Here is a 19,963-nt window from a genome sequence, read left to right as displayed (position 1 = left end):
TGAACTCTTAGACTAGTTCAAATGAGGACATTTGACAATCAAATTCCATTTCGTTGACATAAATGTATGATCACTTTTACTATGAACACAATTATGTAACTTGTATGCTTTAAAGAGACCACAAAGATTTACGCATATTGAAACATTTGTCTCATAAACAAACAAAAAATTATACCTAGAAAACATTTGTAATAAAAAAATAACTACATACAATTTAATGCAACATAGTTTTAAATAATTACTCCGTTCATTTTTCTGGTAAAAGCAATAAAATCTGTATTAATCCCGAGTTGTTGAACCGCAGAAATTGCTGCTCGCTGTTGCGCTTCCTTCTTTCTAGACCCAATACCAGTTCCACACAGTGCACCATCAACATATACATTTACCCTAAAACTGAAAAATAGATCCTGTATGATTGAAGTAACAATTATATACAAGAAGATCTTTTTGAGGAACAAGAGAAAACGATACAGCCTAAATGCAAGGGTATATCCAGCCATTCTTAAAAGGGGGTCCTAACCCAGGACAAAAGAGGGGGAGTCCAAGGATATGTCCCAATTTAAATAAAAATACATTGAACGTCTATAAAAAGGGGGTTTAAACCCCCGGACCCCCCTTTCCCCTTTTGGATCCGCCTCTGCAATGGTGGCAATCAATTTGAAGAAGGTATGACGAAAAAGAAACTTGCACACTATCAATACTTTCAACCTTATTTAGATACAACGTACCTTAATTAAAAGGAGTACTTCAATATATAATAAGTATTTCGAATTGTAAGGAAAATAAATTAAAACAATGAATATGAATCGACATATACAAATGTTACTCACCACTTTTCATGATCTGGACCACTTTCCTGTGCATCATACTCTATATTTTTCTCGTATTGTTGTTTCCATTCATTCAGAATGCATTTTGCATTCATAACGTCGTCCCTTGATGTTATATGCTGTCAATCAAATTCATATTATCTAATATAAATATACAGTAAAATATATAAATATACATCTTCAATACATCACTATTTACATCTTACCTCAAAAATAAATATTCATTTACACAATACGTGATTTTTAAAGTGCCCTGAGGAGTAATACAAATATTAAAACATATATATTTGAATTTCCTTGTTTATTTTGATTTTAGACTTCGGTTCTCATTTCCCTCGTTGTTCGGTATTACTATATTTATTATTACAACTTATTTTGGATATAACTGTTGATTAAAAGGGATCTTACACGTCGGTTACATAATATATTTTGTGGTTGATGATTATTCGTGAGAAAAGTATTGCTGTTTTAGGTTATTAAATGTCGTCATTGTTCAGTTGCTAACTAATATGAATTATACATTATGGTAGAACATTTGATTTGACAAATGTTTTTTTAAAGACTTTGAGTTTATTTTTGAACCGGAAGTATACTGTCTGGTCAGATTAACGATTATTCCGTTTTCAATTTCGTTTTAAGAGTAGTAAAATCATAAATTGTTAACGAAAACAGACTGACCCTTAAGTGAACACAGATGTGATGCTTCAGTGGTCCCGACAGAAAACAATTTAGTACGGTCCACATTTAGCTATAACCTGTGTATGCCACCCGAAGAAAGACAATTTTCTTGAAAAAAAATACGTTTAGATTGTTGAATTATCTTTTTAGCTAAAATTACGAGTTGCGATTTGAAATATCCGTGGTGTTTTCAGATTTTCCTTTTCCAAAAACAAATAAGTCTACACCACAAATTACATAATCTTTACAACGAATATTTATCATCACTCCAAGAATTACTTTTATGATATCTAGTAGAATTTACTTTGTCAAAAAGTACATTTCTTGTCCTTGGTATTTCTTACTATTCTAGATAACTTACTAGGTAGAAAGTAAACATTTCTTACCATTCTATGTACCTTACTAGGTAGAAAGTAAACATTTCTTACCATTCTATGTACCTTACTAGGTAGAAAGTAAACATTTCTTACCATTCTATGTACCTTACTAGGTAGAAAGTAAACATTTCTTACCATTCTATGTACCTTACTAGGTAGAAAGTAAACATTTCTTACCATTCTATGTACCTTACTAGGTAGAAAGTAAACATTTCTTACTATTCTATGTACCTTACTAGGTAGAAAGTAAACATTTCTTACTATTCTAGATAACTTACTAGGTAGAAAGTAAACTAACATATTGTTCATTCATATATTGCACTGTTACACCAATGTCCCAGGAAAGGGTGAGGGTTGGGATCCCGCTAAAATATTTAACTCCGCCCCATTCTCTATGTATGTGCCTGTCTCAAGTCAGGAGCCTGTAATTTAGTGGTTGTCGTTTGTTTATATGTGTTACATATTTGTTTTTTCGTTCAGTTTTTGTACATAAATAGGGCCGTTAGTTTTCTCGTTTGTATTGTTTTACATTGTCATTTGGGGGCCTTTAATAGCTGACTATGCGGTATGGGCTTTGCTCATTGTCTCATTGGCAATCATACCACATCTTTTTTTTTTCTATATTAACAACTTGTCAAGCTAGTAAGTTTACCAAAGGAGGTTACTGACCATTAATCCAAATTATAAAGACAAGTAATTTTAATAAGAACGACCTGTAAAATTACAAATTTGACCATTAGTCTCCTTTATTAGTTCCAAATTACGGTAAGCTAGATTAAAGTACATCTACTAGGTATTTCTTTCAATGATGTACACATTATCATGATTATGACCATACATTGTTTTAACTTTCCTGCTTAATAAAGGCTTCTAGTCTTTTCATCCGAATACGCTTTAAATATATATTGACTCCGAAATTTTAAATTCTCAGTGCCCTTTCAGCCAAAGCCGTTTGTAAACGGTCCTCGCGGTCAATTAAAAAAAATAAAAAATTGAGTATTAAATAAACAAAATTAATACTTACTTGTCCGGTAATATTTGTCGTTAAAAGAGGACACACGATTTCCCCCATAAAATGAATTAATTTTTCCTTGTTAAATACATTATATTTTAACTTTACAATAGTAATGTACAAAATCTCACTAAAAGGAAGTTAAAAGTAAACTTCTTTTACACAAAATGTAAAATATTTATTTCACTTGTGATCCAATGTCATGTTTGTTTTATAACTGCCTTCTTACATCTGAAGTAACATCACAATTAGTTTAAAGAAATAATGTTATATATCTAATGTTACTCAAAGTACTGAAGTGCTGAACATCGGATGGCCGCAAGTTCTTGTGGATGGTCAATAGCACTTGTCTCAGAAAAAAATCACATCTCTATACCTTAAACTGAGGTTAGTGTACAGATAAATATTTTTTCTAGGACAAGTTTGTGCTTGGATGATGACTAAATGACAGGAAATCCAACCTCACCGTAATAACTATTATATTGTGGTGATACAAATCAGTATAATATATACGCTGGTTTGTTGTTCTATATTATATTAATATAACAGTTACATGTTTACATAATATTCATCCATGTGTATATCACTCTATTATTCTATTCTAATAATAGTGCAGTGCAAGTGCATGGTGGACACTCTTCTGTAAAAATCGATTTTTTTCTAACAGATTAGATTTGAGTAGCCATTCACATTTTCCCGCAAAACCAATCTTCTATGCAGAGAGAGAGAGAGAGCAAGGACCAGTGACTCTGCATAGGGGATTGCCGCAAAACGTTCTTGAGATATTCTTCCGCATGCGTTTACAATTTTTTTCGGTACGTGAACACAGATATTATCAATGATATTTTACTTATATATATATATTATGGAAATAAAGCATCTTCTTCTTCTTCTTTTTCTTCTTCTTCTTCTTCTTCTATATATATATCTAACGACAAAACATTTTCATATTATTTATTAATGTTCTAAACAAAACATTTTTTATCAGTAATCATTGTAGAGATGTATTTATAACAAACGATAAAGAATTTTGCATTCGTTCATGTCCGCGTATTTATCAAATGTATAGATCGGTTACAAACCAAACACGAAAGTTACGTAATGGAAATCTAAGCAACAGCAATACATCGGAATGTCCCTATCACGGTCATCTCGATGAAGAAAAAAGGGGAAGAGAAGAGAAACAAATGATTGTCACCTGGTAGAAAGAAAATATTTAATTTACTATAATAAACCACCTACGTGATTGTTCATGCAAAACTGCTGACTTGCATTAAACCTGACTCTTTTGTTTTCCTTGAACTCAGATGTAACCGATGTGTTTGATTTTCTCTTCTGTCCTGAATTTTTATAAAATAGATTTTCTAAAAATTACATTAATGTATTCACAACCTAGAAACATGTCATATAGTATATTAAAGACCCGTCTAAATGTTTACGTCAGACGGAAACTTATACGTATACTATTGTTTATGATAGAGGCAATTATTGGTCTTAATGCTTAATTTTGGGGATTGTAATTCAAGTGGATCGCCAGGTAAAAAACATAAACTAACCTTCTCAGTTTGTGTCGAATTAATAAAAGCACCCTGCTAATTATAAATTTTATAACTGACTTACAAAAGAGCAAACTTCAGTCAAAATTCAATTTCTCCTCAAACGGTATTAAAACGGTTTCATTTAACACCAGAAAAAGACTTGTACAGGGCGTACATGTGGCTTCCCTTTACAAGTTGCGCTAATAAGTACATGTACGACATTTGCACCAATTTTGATACAGATAAACACATTCAAAAATAGGATTCATAAAACTTATCCTTGGTTTGACTAGGGTGCAACAATACCTTTGCATATGAAAAGTGCATGTTTAATCAATGAGTTCTACCTGTATACCAATCCATGCAGATGTATCTTCCATATACAAGCTTTAAAAAATGACAACATGCTAGTAGTTCTCAGAATAAATCATACAACGGGTTTTTGTTGGCTCAAATGAAAGTTCATATATTTTCTTTTAGATTGGTGCAAATGAAATGCGACGGCGTCTTCGAATAAATAGCCAATGAAAAGTCGACCGAAGTGTGAAAGGTCGAGGATTTCTAATAAGAAGCAGACAAATCAAATCAAATGAAAGGTCATTAATAGTTCAACGGTAAACAAGCTTGTCACTCTGGTGTAGGAAACACGTCACTCAGACAGTAACCCGCCAATACAGAAACCATGACAAAACAGAGATTCGATTTCCCCCACGTTGCACGTACATGTATTTGTTTTCTTTTTTTTAGAGGCAATCCATAAGTATTTAGACTTGGGGGATTCTTAAAAACTTTTACAAATATAGAAATGTAGTTGGCTGAAGAGCACTTACCGCCAATGCAATTTTCAGACATAATTTACGAGGTGCATAGATCTTTTGAAAATATTTGATTTGTTCCGATTTTCAATCTTGTTTGAGATATTGCTAGAATATAAAACCTTTGATATAAAATTGATAAAATCTGGAAAGAATTGTACATTTCAGAGCGCTTACAATACAATTTTCCATATATAAATGATATTTCCAAGAGGCTTGTTTTTTTAAAGATCATTGGCGTTTATTTTCGGACTTGTTTGATACATTGCTGATACAACCATTTGATATAATGTTGATTTTAAAAACAAAGATAAGAAGACGTGGTATGAGTGCCAAAGAGACAATAAAATCTAAAAACAAATTCATACGTTGGAACCTTTACAATGCAATTTTCCATTTAAATGATATTTCCAAGGGAGGAGCCTACATTTTTTTTAGAACGACAATCGGCACGAACTTTGGAAAGTGTCCGAGACATTATGAAAATGTTTGATAAACAAATCTTGCAAGAATTGTACACTTGAGGGCGCTTAAAAGACCGCACGGCAGACGTTGAGACAGAAAGCCGCATTCACGGCCATTCATTATATAAGGTATCAACAATTTATGATTTTTTTATTTACTGCTATCTAGAACTTCAACCAAGAAATATTTGAAATGACAAAACTCTTGCACAGTAATAATGAAGAAATATTTGAAGTGAGTAATTACATTGCAAAGTGATCATGATTTGCTAAGTTCGTGTTATATAAATCACAATAACAGCTTTGTGTATTTTAATATAATATATAGTACTATCTCGACAATGGACATTTGAGCGACAAAAAATACAAACGTTTCAGTGCCATTTATATTGAAGTATAGGACCTTTGAGTGTCGGAGTTTAAGGACATTTAAAAAAAAAAAGCATAGGACATTTGAGCGGGAAAAAAAACCCCGAGAATGACGAAGGAGTACTTCATCTGTGCGACAGATATTATCTGTTTTAACTCTGACAATCACTGGGATATGAAAGTAGGATTTTGAGCAAGATGTGTTTATCAAAATAAGCAGTTTACAAGTTTAAAACATCTCTTAATTGTAAAAAAAAAAAAAAAAGGTAAAGCGAAAAAACAAACAAAACAAAACAAAACAAAACAAACACTGTCATAAAACTGAAAACTCGCCAATGGCATTATTTACAAGTCAGTTCAGTCTTATTATTTTTTTTTTTTAGAAAGTCTTATTGCAGGTCTGAATGGGGTTAAAAAAATTAATGGAAGAAAAAACAATATAGAGCAGAATAAAAAAAGGAAAAAGAAAATAGTATAAAATAAGAATAGAAAAGAAAAGAATGGTATGTTAGATTATTAATAATAGAAATAAATGGTAAAAATAAATAGAATAAAGAAAAAAGGCGTTAAAATTGAAATAATACCGACTCGCCTTTAAGCCATACCAAAGTATTCTTCAATTTCCCGAAAACAACTATATTTACAACAATAAATAAACGAATTATGCTACCGTATTAAGTTTTTGCGTGTTTTATATCAAAACACATAAAAACATATCTAATTTAGATGAAACTTACCAAGCTTTGAGTAAGGTATAACAACTTTGTGTTGCCGGCTCAGAAATGGCTGTTGGTATAAAGGTGACTGAAAAAAATATCAAATATATATATAAAAAAATTCAGCGAATATGAAGTAAGAATTATTTTAATTATATTTAAACCTTATCAACAACCATACCTCTATATCATGGACACAGGGATTTCATTGGTAAATTATGAAAAGTCACGACCTAAATTCCCTTTGATAAGTTCTAAATCAAAAAAATAGTTTGCCAACATTTCCAGAAATCCTGACGAAAGTCGACAACACTAGATTTCTTGAAAACGGAAGTTTAGTTCTTCAATTATATTATATCTTTTCTAGAATAATAAATCAGTGTTGATTACTGAAGCAGTGAACGAGTTTCTTTCTTCTGAAAGGTTGTTTTTATTCATTGTTAGATATTTTTATATCCCGAGATATTAAACAATCTTTACAAGTTATGTATACATAATCAGACTTAATGATAATAGAAGTAACTAATAAAATTAAAACAAAACAGAAACAGAAACAGAAACAGAAACAAAACTGTATGAAATGAAAATAAGGACATATATAATAATGAAATAATTGACTAATTTTTATTTGTATCAACAGTAATTAAACAATCATGTTAAAATTTGTATTACCTATTTATTAGTTTTTTTTCATTATTGAGTTCATAAGGTCATTTTGTGAGTGTTTGGACAGAGTGATAAGATTAACCCTATCATTGTTGTCAACACTGTGATGTATAACAAGGGGAGATAATAACATAGCAGCAGAGCATTATTAAATGTTCTTTCAAAATTGAACCGTATCAGCCGGGGTTCAAAACACACCAACCTCTATTTTTATCTTTGGCTGAGGAAAATGCCGATTATGCGAAATTATGCCAGAAGAGTCGAATAAAATATCTGATGTGTGTTGTAGATATAAAAAAGAAGAGGTGATATGATTGCCAATGAGACAACTCTCCACAAGAGACAAAATGACAGAAATTAACAACTATAGTTCATCGTACGGCCTTCAACAATACCAAAGCCCATACCGCATAGTCAGCTATAAAGGGCCCCGAAATGATAATGTAAAATAATTCAAACGAGAAAACTAACGGCCTAATTTATGTTAAAAAATTAACGAAAAACAAATATATAACACGTAAACATACGACAACCACCGAATAACTGGCTCCTGACTTGGGACAGTAACATACATACAGAATGCGGAGGGGTTAAACATCGTAGCGGGATCCAAACCTTCCGCCTAACCTGGGACAGTGGTCTACAGCATAACATAAGAACTAACTATAAAAGTCAGTTGAAAAAGGCTTAACTCATCAGATTGATTTAAATACAAATACACTGTAAAAACAGTGTTTAGATCCTAAACACTTATCTAAACACTTTTTCTGTGTACGTTTTGAAACGCGTTTAGCATCTAAACATGTTTAGATTTTAACAAGTGTTTAGATTTCAACAAGTGTTTAGATGTTATATGTTTAGAAATTTATGGTGTTTAGACCTTCCAACAGTTAGCCTACTAGTACTATGATTTCACAGGAACTACTTCTGGTACAGCATTCCAGGTACATAGTCCACACGGTATTGTAGAATATACAATGCACGTGCACATTTCTGCTTAATGTTCTTGCAATGAGTTTTACCATAATAAAATTATTTGACTTGTCTATATAGTATATTAAAGCTGGAAAACTTCAGTAATGATAATAATAATATTAACAATAATAGGTTTACACATTTTATTCTTCCTGGAGACCAAAGAAAAGTTTGTAAACAATAGGATCAAGTTAAGAAAAGTCTGTGGTAAACAATAAGACCAAGTTTTGAAAAGTCTGTAAACAATTAGACAAAGTTTAACCCTCCATTTTTTTGTAAGGAAAAGCCTGTACCAAGTCAGGAATAGGACTTTTTTTTCCGTTCCTTTTGATTGTTTATGTAGTCAAGCGTTTGATTTTTTTTATGTTTCATGGACCGGACCTTCCACCTTTTTATACAACTTGGAGTCTGGTTCTTTTGTTTTTGTTTTTTCTGATCTAGTCTTAAACATAACATACAATCTATTCAAATTATTTCAATAATTTATTTTTAAGTCTCACTAAATGCAAACAAAAAATAAAATTATAAAATTTGATATTTCAATAATTTATTTTTAAGTCTCACTAAATGCAAACAAAAAATAAAATTATAAAATTTGATGATTTTTATCCTCAACAAAACAGAAATTGTCAGTTCAGTCCATCTTCTATCATACAGGAATTTTTCATTGCGGAACAATCTTCTTTTGAATGATAAAGGCTCTAGGTGTGCAGTTCCTTTTGGTTGTCAGGTGAACTTTTGTATCCTGAAATGAAAAAATTAAACCTTCATGTACATTTGTATGCAACAGTCACTTATTCTTAGATCATGTTTATTAAAATACATTAAACAAGCTTCTTGAAAAAAGATTCTTACAAAAGAAAAATACAAATTGTAGTTAAAAGACAATACTTTACACCTTGTACAAATGTACACATCAAAAGACAAACAAATCAAAGGGAACAATATATAGAGCAAACAAGCATGTAAGTTTTTTTATAATATTATAAAACAAAATCCTTGATTTCTGAGAACTACAGCCTGTTTTTCCTATTTTATCCTAATATTATGAATATATATTTTTTCAAATTGCCTGTTTTTTACCTATTCAACAGGATAAATATTAGAGGATGATTTAACCTCCATTTTTTCAATCATATAGTATAGTACGTTCTATTGGCAACATAATAATATACTTATATATTTTACTTACATCTGCTCTTGAAATTAAGTCATCCTTTTCTTTCTTCGTTGCTTTTTTTCTGATCTGTTCTTCAATTTGATCTATGATATGGATTTATTCTAGCTCTTTTCATTCCCACTACATGTACAGTGTCACAGTCCTATAAATGCATACATACAAATAATTATTATAGGTTTATATGAAAAAGACCAACTTGACAGTTTATTTTTGACATAGGAGTTTGAATGTCACTTTATTTTCAACTTTTTAGTCATGGCGTAGTCAATTTATTTTCAAATTTTTAGCCATGAAGTGGTCAGTTTATTTTCAAGTAATGAGTTTGAATGTCCTTTTGGATGTTTGGTATTCTTTGTTTCTCTTTTACAAATGAAGTGAAACTATAATTTCAGTGTTTGTGTGAAGGATGTTGTTCTATGGACCATTGGGATCAGATCATCTTATTCCCTGCAAAGTTAATACTTGAAACTATGATTTTATGACATTATGTACAGTGACAGTTTAGACTATTTAATCTCATTTTAAATTTTCGAACAAGCTCATTCTTATTTTATGCTTGGTCCCTGAGACTGATTATGTGTGTATATTATATGATTCATACCACAATAGTGAACTTGAAATAGCATAGGTTAACAGTTTAACGCACATATTCCTTTTACTAGTCTGATAAATTATGATTTGTGCCCCTCCCCCTTTTTACGAAATCTGGATCTGCTTACCTTCCGCTGCTGTAATAACTGTTAAGATGGCTTTTGATTCCGCCAATATTCTAATATGAAGTTCTGTATCTGTTGCATCGTCAATAGATATATATACTTGATAGATGGGATCCATTGTTTTAAATGTTGTTTGTCTTTGGCGGGTCCGAAGGCGTCCGTATCAAATTACCACGATAGATAACTCTGTTCGTTAATTAGTATAAGATCATATTCGGACAACGACTCCGGAAATTAGAGAAAATTTCACTCACATCTTCCTTATAAATACTATAAAAGATTATTGTATATGTCCCTGGTATAAACAACTAATTGCTTAACTTATAAAAAAAATAATTGAAAGTAATTTAATAATCTTACAACACAAAAAAGGGAAACTCAGTTTGGGAAGATGATATGATTTGTTCTCATAAATATAGAAGCTCCGCATACTGGGTTGGGACTGAAGTTTGAAAATAATTTTAATTTCAAGACAGCCACGATATCATAGTTTCACAGAATATGCTGGAATATGTAGGAACATCGGGTAAAAAGGTGGAACCAGTACTGAAATATTATAAAGTGTTTAGGTGTTTAGGAAAGTGTTTCAGAAGTGTTTAGATGCCATTTAATGTTTAGCTTAATGATAACATTCACTGATAATAACCCTGCAACACGTTTAAATTCTAAACACGTTTAGGGTTTTATGTGTTTAGATAAATATCCGTTTAGATCCTAAACGCTTTCCTAAACACGTTTAGACCAAAACATGTTGTAAATCCGTTTCAAATCTAAACGCTGTTTTTACAGTGTACTACAAATACAAACTACTTGTAGGGTTGTTAACAATAAACCCATTTCTCTGACGTCAGTCTATTGTTCTAACGGTGGATTATTTTTAAAGAATCCACTGACAACCATGTTTTACTTAACTTATATCATAACTTTTAACTTACGATATTTTATCCTCTAAAAAAAAGTGAATTATATAGGTTCGCACTCGCGCGTATTTTCGACACTTAAGTCTGTAGTCTATGCATGATACCACTAGACCACGAGTGCTGATATAAAATATTATTTAAATATCACTCTTATAGCGTATATCTGTCAATGCATGTCAATAAACTGTATTTCTGTCTTTTTTGTTATCTAATTAAATAAATAAACACTATAAAATCAAGGAATTGTATATATTACTTACTTGTACAATTCCTTGATAAAATAAACATCCATGTACACATTACACTTATTACTTTTAAGGTACAAGGCCTTTCCCTTTTCATCATCTTTTGGTTTTATGAATATAATGATATCATTATGATCACTTAGTTAATCTTTGTTTGATTATAAATGGTTCAAATATACATCAACATTTAACTGACTCTTATGTGAATAAAGTGTGATTAACTACGACTGTAAAACTACTTCTTTGAATGACGATGAAACCAGAAACAAAATCGTCAATTTTAGAGTAAACATGAAATATAGATACCTCTAAGATTAAAAACATATTTTGGTAGAGAAAAACATTACAAAAAATAATCATTCCGGGTACTAGGCTTGAACTTGGCACTGTTAATATCACAGTTTTTTTCTTTCGGTGCCAACGACTAGACGATTACGGTTATGAACAGCTTACAGGAACATTGCAAAATTGACATGATTATATATTGTACATTTGAAGCAAAAGCAATTCTGCTTGGGTTTTAGGATGCGTACCACAAATAATACTAGTTCAATAACTGATTGACAATGGATGACAAATGCAATAACGTTAAAATAATCAAAACAAAATAAAAGGGAACCAGTTTACACAAAATGTATATATAATATTTCAATTATGACCAATCATAGTATCTATTTTATCAACAACTGGTGTTTAGTAAAGTGGTGTTGTTGTGAATTTTACACTTCAATTAGAATGTGTGTTGTAAATTCAATCAAACGGGCCATTGGTTTCATCATACAAACAACAAATGGAAGTTTGTAACGCCCTTGACTGTCTATACAGCCCTTGCACGGTCGGTATTTGATCATTAGGTTGCTAAATACTAAATATGTAAATATTAAAGGTTTCTAAAGGTAATTAAAAAAAAAGATTTTTCCAAAAAAGATTTTAAAAAATCCATATATTAGCTATATGTCTATTATATATGAATGAATTGTAATACTAAAATCTAATCATTATTAATAATTTGTTAGGATTCAACATTGAATGAAATAATCATTTACACATACAAAATCTGGTAATAAAAAGGGAAGATAACTACACATTTAAGTTAAATTGAACTTATATTAAGTTAAATATAAATGTTCTTATCAATTCTCTACTACGTCAAACATAAAACTTAAGCGAATGTGTCCGATTAATTTGTTCCAACAGTTTAAACTTACCGAAAAAGCCATTTTCAACGTTTACGTTGTCGTTGGATAAAAATGATCTTTATAAAATATGCGTTACTTCTACATGTACATTGTAAGCTGAAATAAACAAATTTGAGATAAATATTATTTGAAATATACGACTAACAAATGGTAAACACTTTTATAAAATATATTATGCCTGGCTAGAAAGATTGCCAAAAAACTGTTTTTATTTTATAGTTTCAAGTCATATGTTATGTATTGCGCTAGATACATGTACATATCATTTAGGTAGCTAAGAAACGCGCGATGATTTCAGAGTTCACCTCATCTATTTCATTTTATATGTAACGTCTGATATGGATTGTAAATATAATAATTTATGATTTCCCTTATTTCTCCTATAAACCAATGAAAACAGTCATATAGAAGAGAGAATAAGAACGGGTTATGTGTCAAATTGGCAGTAAAAATCTCGCACGGGTTTCAGGAACCCATTAACATTAACAGCCTGCAACACATAGCTGAGGGGGTGATGAGAAGATTGTTGCCCCCCAGGAAACATTGTCAACTGAGGCGAAGTCTTGAAAATTGCTCAGGCTATCTATGGTTTATTTTTCTTTAATTATCATATTGAACACCATAATAAGAATTGCAAAAGGGAATAAATAATTTAAACATGATGTTCAAAACCCCAAAACAATACATGGCAAAATGTAAATGCAAATGTTCAATACTCAAATACTTGTTAACTTAATATATTCGAACTGGTAGCTGAAAATAGAACAGGTTTTGCTTACAAATTAAAAATTCCATAAAATTACTTTTACAAATGACTCTCTGACCATGTGATTTTAATGATTTAGAACAAGTACAAGTTACCTATTAATATTCATATAACATTTTTGTTCGCTTTGAAGATTCCGTATATCGTCAGGTTATCGGAATTCCAATGGGGACTAATTGTGCACCACTTATTGCGAACATTTTTTGTATTGCTATGAGTTACAATTTATGATAAAAATCAGCAAAGACCCATCGAAACAACATCTGATACACAAATTTAATAATACTTTTAGATATTTGGATGATATTTTGGTTCTCAATAATGACGACTTCAGTATGTATACTAAAGAAATTTATCCTGTTGAACTTACTTTAAATAAAGGTATTACTAACAATGATCACTGCCCTTTCCTCGATCTTGATAAGAAAATAGGGGTACATCAGTCAACATTGTGTTATGATACTACCCTATAAAAACAAACGGGAATTTCTCGCTACATTGAAGACCTGTTGGTGACCCTCTGCTGTTGTTTTTTATTTGGTCGGGTTGTTGTCTCTTTGACACATTCCCCATTTCCATTCTCAATTTTAAACATGTTTTCTTTTTTCTATGTAAATTTATCCTGTTGAACTTACTTTAAATAAAGCTAATACTAACAATGACCACTGCCCTTTCCTCGATCTTAATATCTATATCACTAACGGAAAACTGAATACTAAAATTTATGATAATAGAGATGATTTTTCATTTCCTATCGTTATTTATCCATTTTTAGATGGTGACGTTCCCTTGTCACCATCTTACGGTGTTTAAATATCTCAACTTGTACGATTCGCTCGTGTATGTAACATTTTTTTTAGATTTTAACGAGAGAAATTTATGTATTACTGAAAAATTATTACACCAGAGTTTTCGATATCACAAACAAGTCAAAGCATTTACTAAATTTTATCATCGGTATAAGGATATCATTCGTAAATATAGCTCAACATGCAGACTTCTTATACGTTCAGGTATTTCACATCCAATTTTTTTATGGAAATGTTCTTTAAAAAGCACAAAAATGTCAGTATTCACCTCAAAAGCTAACAAAATCTTTACATAGACTTATTAAGAAGGGCTATAGTTACGATACTGTTGTTAGGTCATTAAAGATGTGGTATGATTGCCAAGCCAATGAGACAACTATCCACAAAAGACCAAAATGACACAGACATTAACAACTATAGGTCACCGTACGGCCTTCAACAATGAGCAAAGCCCATACCGCATAGTCAGCTATAAGTTAACTGCTAGTAGTCTGTTGTTATTTATGTATTATTGTCATTTTGTTTATTTTCTTTGCATGGTCGCATCTTCTGACACCAGACTCTTCTCATCTCTTGAACTGAATTTTAATGTGCGTATAATTATGCGTTTACTTTTCTACATTGGCTAGAGTTATAAGGGGGGGGGGGTTGAGATCTCACAAACATGTTTAGCCCCGCCGCATTTTTGCGCCTGTCCCAAGTCAGGAGTCTCTGGCCTTTGTTAGTCTTGTTTTATTTTTAATCTTAGTTTTTTGTGTACAATTTGGAGTTTAGTATGGCGTTCATTATCACTGAACTAGTATATATATTTGTTTATGGGCCAGCTGAAGGACGCCTCCGTGTGCGGGAATTTCTCGCTGCATCGAAGACCTGTTGGTGACCTTCTGCTGTTGTCTGTTCTATGGCTGGGTTGTTGTCTCTTTGACACATTCCCCATTTACATTCTCAATTTTATGTCAAGCCAGATTGTTTGGAAGAAAACAAATGCCATGATATTCGAATAATGATTATCGTAAAAAATAAAGTTATATCATAACACTGTTTTGAGATTTAAACTGTTACAGTATTTCTTATGAAAAGAAAATATTTGGGATTTAATCTCATTAGTCATAAATATAGGAGATAATTGATCATCAATGATATGATATATTATTTCCTATCGATAAAATACAGTACAAAATACATATATATATATATATTATATACCCAGCCATAGAACAGACAACAGCAGAAGGTCACCAACAGGTCTTCGATGCAGCGAGAAATTCCCGCACACGGAGGCGTCCTTCAGCTGGCCCATAAACAAATATATATACTAGTTCAGTGATAATGATATATTATGAGAGCCCAGGTGGTCGTGTGGTCTAGTGGGACGGCTGCAGTGCAGGCGATTTGGTGTCACGATATCACAGTAGCATGGGTTCGAATCCCGGCGAGGGAAGAACCAAAAATTTGCGAAAGCAAATTTACAGATCTAACATTGTTGGGTTGATGTTTAGACGAGTTGTATATACATTATGTACACAGCCATGTATCACCATCATTGATGGCGATCCGATGGATACATCTGTTGTAGGGTTGTCACTGACTCAGACGTACTTATGAATATAATTATTTTCTGTGACTGTATCTTACATTAATTTGTAGGATCCTTTACCATAGATAATTTAGCTGATCTGTAACAATAACATCTTCATGCCTTATATATCATGTACTGTAGTACGCCGCTAGATTAAAACTGACGTGGAAAGGTAACACATGCCCACCGAAAGCTCTTTTATGAGAGCCCAGGTGGTCGTGTGGTCTAGCGGGACGGCTGCAGTGCAGGCGATTTGGTGTCACGATATCACAGTAGCATGGGTTCGAATCCCGGCGAGGGAAGAACCAAAAATTTGCGAAAGCAAATTTACAGATCTAACATTGTTGGGTTGATGTTTAGACGAGTTGTATATATATATATATATATATCAGTTCATTGCGTATCTGTTGATTGATACTGTAACAATGCGAGTATGGTCTAAACTGACTTCCTTGTCGTTTGATCTCTGTCTCTTTGATATATGCACCCCAACTCCTTTAACTTTTGTATATAATCACAAAATCAATACCCTCCAATGGTAGCAGAGCAAAAAAGCAATGTATTATATACAGAAGAAATGAAAATTTTAAATTCCTCAAATTTTCCTCTAAAACTTAGAATCAGGGAAGTAGTGCATCGGACATTGAATTTTATAAAGTAACCATAAAGCCTGAAATAACCAATTGTATAGAAAAAAACTTATATCTAACTTCACTAATTACCACAAACAAATAAAAGTGAAAGGAACAAATTCGTCCTCTGGGTCTTGTAAAAATATTTTTCCTTAGGGAGACAGTAAGTGTAGAAATGAAAAAGGAACTTACTTTATACTCTTTGTTCAATACGTTACGGTAATTCGCCATATATACATGTATGTAGAAGCTTGTGAACAAATCTATGATTATATAACTTTCATTTTTATGAAAACGAAAGTAACATTAATAAAAATTAATGAACTTTGATCGTGTATACGCACTTGTGTGTTATATAATACCTGTAAAATATCTTTACATGTTTTCAATTGAAAGCAAAACACATGTTTTACCGATTAACTTGAAGGCCTATAATTTTAATAGCAAAACATTATAAACGTTAAACGTTTGAGGATTCGTCATATTGTTTCTAGTACTGCAGTTTTTTTTTTTACAATTTGTGTTCCATGTTTGGTCCGTGTCAATAAATTATTTACTTTCTTACTTAGTCATGGATGATTAATTCTCTCTTATAAGATAGAGCATATAATATGAAAAAATATCTATTTATAACGTATAGAAATTAATTAAAATATACTTTTTAGATTTGGAAAAGAATTTTTAAGGATCTAAAATATACCAATCATGATAACTGTTAATATCAAAGAAGCTAGATCTCTGCATCTTTCTATAAGCATTGGGAATTTACATCGAGTACATTATAAACCACAGGTACAGACTATATTCAAAACGTAAACAAATGAAAGTCATAGGACTAATGCGGGTAATGCAGCCACATTAATAAAAGTTGGGGGTGCTCGATCATTAGAAATAGGAGACCATGTTTTGCTGATCTTTATCAATAATATTTATCTTAAACCATTTATAATAACTAGGTATAAATAAATATTCATAAATAGATGGCTGTTGGTTTCACCTATAAATTATGTTCTCTCTTTTTCTTTCTGAGTAGGGTGTGTGTTTGGGAAAGGGGGGAGGGTCTGTCTTTAATCGAGGCGTATGATTTTCAAATTAGAGAATTTTTAAGGCACACATAATTCCTTAGTTTAATTGTACTCCGTTCTAAGCCTCGGAAATGAATTGGCGTGGCCTACACATGTGTACAAATCATGCTGACCCTCGGTGTTTACAATATGATAAACTCCTTCAAACAGGTCTGATAATAAGTGTATGTTATTGATTGAATATGATAAAGACCTATTATGTATGCAAATTATGTATTTCAAAATATGTAGAGTGCGACATTTAATGCATTTATAGATTTTTGCTTGACAATATTATAATTATTATATATATATAGATCTGTTCGCCTCGTTTAATTTCTTTTGGTCATTAGTCTTTTCAAGTAACAGGTAATAAATAACCTACTATCTATATTCTAGTTTCACTTTTAGTTTTCTGAAAATCTAAACTAATTAAACTTCCGCAATGTAAACAGAAGGCCTACGTGTATGCTAAAAGTGTCTAGACAACAACAACAAAGGAGGTTATAGAATTATTAAGATAATGGAAAAGTTGGACGAGTTGCTTTATTAACAACCGTTACTTGAAAAAACTCGGTAAGTAATCTGTTTATACATATATATAACTATGAGGGGGGGGGGGGCAAGGGGGTTCCAATAACAGCAAAACAGCAAATTGATTTGGCTTATAACAGATAACAAGGAATTTAAATGGACAAAAACAGATAACAGTAAATGAAATATTAAAATAAGTAGAGTCGACTTGACAAATCCAGTATTTCTTATTACGGGTATAATCCTTTGTAATGAATTCCATTTTGTATGAACATGGTTTTTAGAATTATGTATCTAGATATGTATTTGGTATACTATTCTTGTCCGTCTGTCGTCAACATGTCGGACATTAACTCAAACACTCTTTAACCAATTTACATAAAACTTTGGGAAATTGTTTAATATATTGACGTGAGCTCCCTATCGGTTTTTATAAATTTTAGATTTTAAGTTTCTGAGTAATGGGGTTTTATTCAATAAAAATGGTGTTTTTTTTTCTTCAGTTTTCTGATAATATCTCAAAAATCCTATCACAAATTTGCATGGAATTTTGGTGAATTGTTTATATCTAATGACATGAGCTCCCTTTCAATTTTTTATAAATTTTAGATTTTACGTTTCCGAGTTTAAGGGTTTTATTAATTAAAAAGGGGGGATTTTCTAGTTTTCGGACATTAACACAAAAACGTGTTCAGCAGTTCTCATGAAACTTTGCTGAATTGTTTATATCTGTTGTTGTAAGCAACCTTTCGATTTTTATTTTTTTTTTCGATTTTATGTTATTCAGTTAATGGGTTGATTCATTAAAAAAGATGGTATTTTCCAGTTTTCGGACAATAACTCAAAAATGTTTTCAGCAGTTCTCATGAAACGTTGGTATATTGTTTATATACATGATATATATTGACTGATTTTTATAAATATCTGATATGACATTGAGAAGTTATTGAATATTTCAAAAAGGTGACGGGCTTATCATGAGCTCGTGGCGTAGCTGTTTATTTGTTATAGTATACATTTTTCAGCATTTTTTTTTGTACAGTTATAGAAACTCACACATGCTTGTAATTTAAATAGTGAATAATAATGGTAATAAAATTGAGAATGAAAATGAGGAATATGTCAAAGAGACAAAAAAGATATCTAATAAAAAAGTTAAGGACAGTTATGGTATCAAAGTAGGTCCAATTGACATAGTTCTTGTGTTTGTTGCTACTAAAAAATGACCTAAAAGAGTTTGAATATATATATTTGCATTCTGACTTTTTTAAATGCCCATTTAATGAGGTGTGTGATTTTTTTCTGAATAAGACTATGAGACAAAGTTGTATATAGGGTAGAAAAATCAAAAGCCCCAATTATAAGCATGCAATTTATCAAGTACCTCAAGCCAGTTTTGACACTCCAAAAGTAACTTATTCCAGTTTTCAATTGCCTTATTTGAACAATTTTTATCAGGTTTTTTATTGCACCAAGTCTACTAATAAGTAGAATACATAATTTAGTAGTGGAACGATGGCTTGAAGTCGAAATAAATCTTTGTTTGTAATGAGTTATGTGCAGCTTCGGAACCCAGTACATGGTGGGATCTTTCATTGTACAATGTATTTGGTTCTGCTATGAAAAGAGCTGAGTCTATGTAACATATAATATAAAAGGTTAACTGGATGTAAGGACCTAGTCCATAATTGAGATCCTTGTCAGATATTCTTGGCCATATGTTTTCCTTATTGTCATATTAAGAATTGTTCTAATTTCATATGTTCGTTCGTGGCTGTCAAAAACTTGATGCTAACATTCCAATTTTCGATAACAGTTAACAGCAAACACATTATCACAATAACAGATAACAAAAAAAATAAAAGCCCAATAACAGCTA

General features: G+C 31.3%; 2 protein-coding genes and 1 long non-coding RNA gene across 5 annotated transcripts in view; 1 reads left to right on the top strand and 2 right to left on the bottom strand.

Annotated features, from left to right (window-relative positions):
• The window catches only part of LOC139519022 (double-stranded RNA-specific adenosine deaminase-like), a 28,924-nt gene extending 12,078 nt beyond the window's left edge, over nt 1–16,846 (bottom strand). The window contains exons 1-7 of one of the 3 annotated variants that reach the window (XM_071310736.1): nt 16,679–16,787; nt 14,102–14,181; nt 12,710–12,796; nt 6,821–6,887; nt 4,140–4,237; nt 831–949; nt 243–393 (exon numbers count right to left, since the gene is read on the bottom strand). In XM_071310736.1, coding sequence (XP_071166837.1) covers nt 243–393; nt 831–949; nt 4,140–4,237; nt 6,821–6,887; nt 12,710–12,721 — 447 coding nt within the window. In that variant the 5' untranslated portion in view covers nt 12,722–12,796; nt 14,102–14,181; nt 16,679–16,787. Of the gene's footprint in view, nt 1–242; nt 394–830; nt 950–2,909; nt 4,238–6,820; nt 6,888–12,709; nt 12,797–14,101; nt 14,182–16,678 lie in introns of all 3 variants that reach the window. The other 2 variants (XM_071310735.1, XM_071310737.1) reach the window with 2 other exon arrangements.
• LOC139518379 (uncharacterized) lies at nt 8,971–11,072 on the bottom strand. The gene is made up of 3 exons (XR_011663325.1): nt 10,340–11,072; nt 9,633–9,762; nt 8,971–9,185 (listed from the first exon to the last, which is right to left on the bottom strand). It is a non-coding gene; the product is annotated as an uncharacterized lncRNA (long non-coding RNA).
• Nucleotides 16,847–17,942: 1,096 nt separating the features above from the next.
• The window catches only part of LOC139519021 (sacsin-like), a 47,143-nt gene continuing 45,122 nt past the window's right edge, over nt 17,943–19,963 (top strand). The window contains exon 1 of the mRNA XM_071310732.1: nt 17,943–18,126. The gene's annotated coding sequence lies outside the window, so the exon portion shown is untranslated. The remainder of the gene's footprint in view (nt 18,127–19,963) is intronic.

Source organism: Mytilus edulis, chromosome 4 (assembly GCF_963676685.1).
Source record: "Mytilus edulis chromosome 4, xbMytEdul2.2, whole genome shotgun sequence".
Classification (NCBI taxonomy): Eukaryota; Metazoa; Mollusca; class Bivalvia; order Mytilida; family Mytilidae; genus Mytilus; species Mytilus edulis.
Note: the sequence above shows the minus strand (reverse complement) of the source record. Positions and strands in the feature narration are given on the sequence as shown.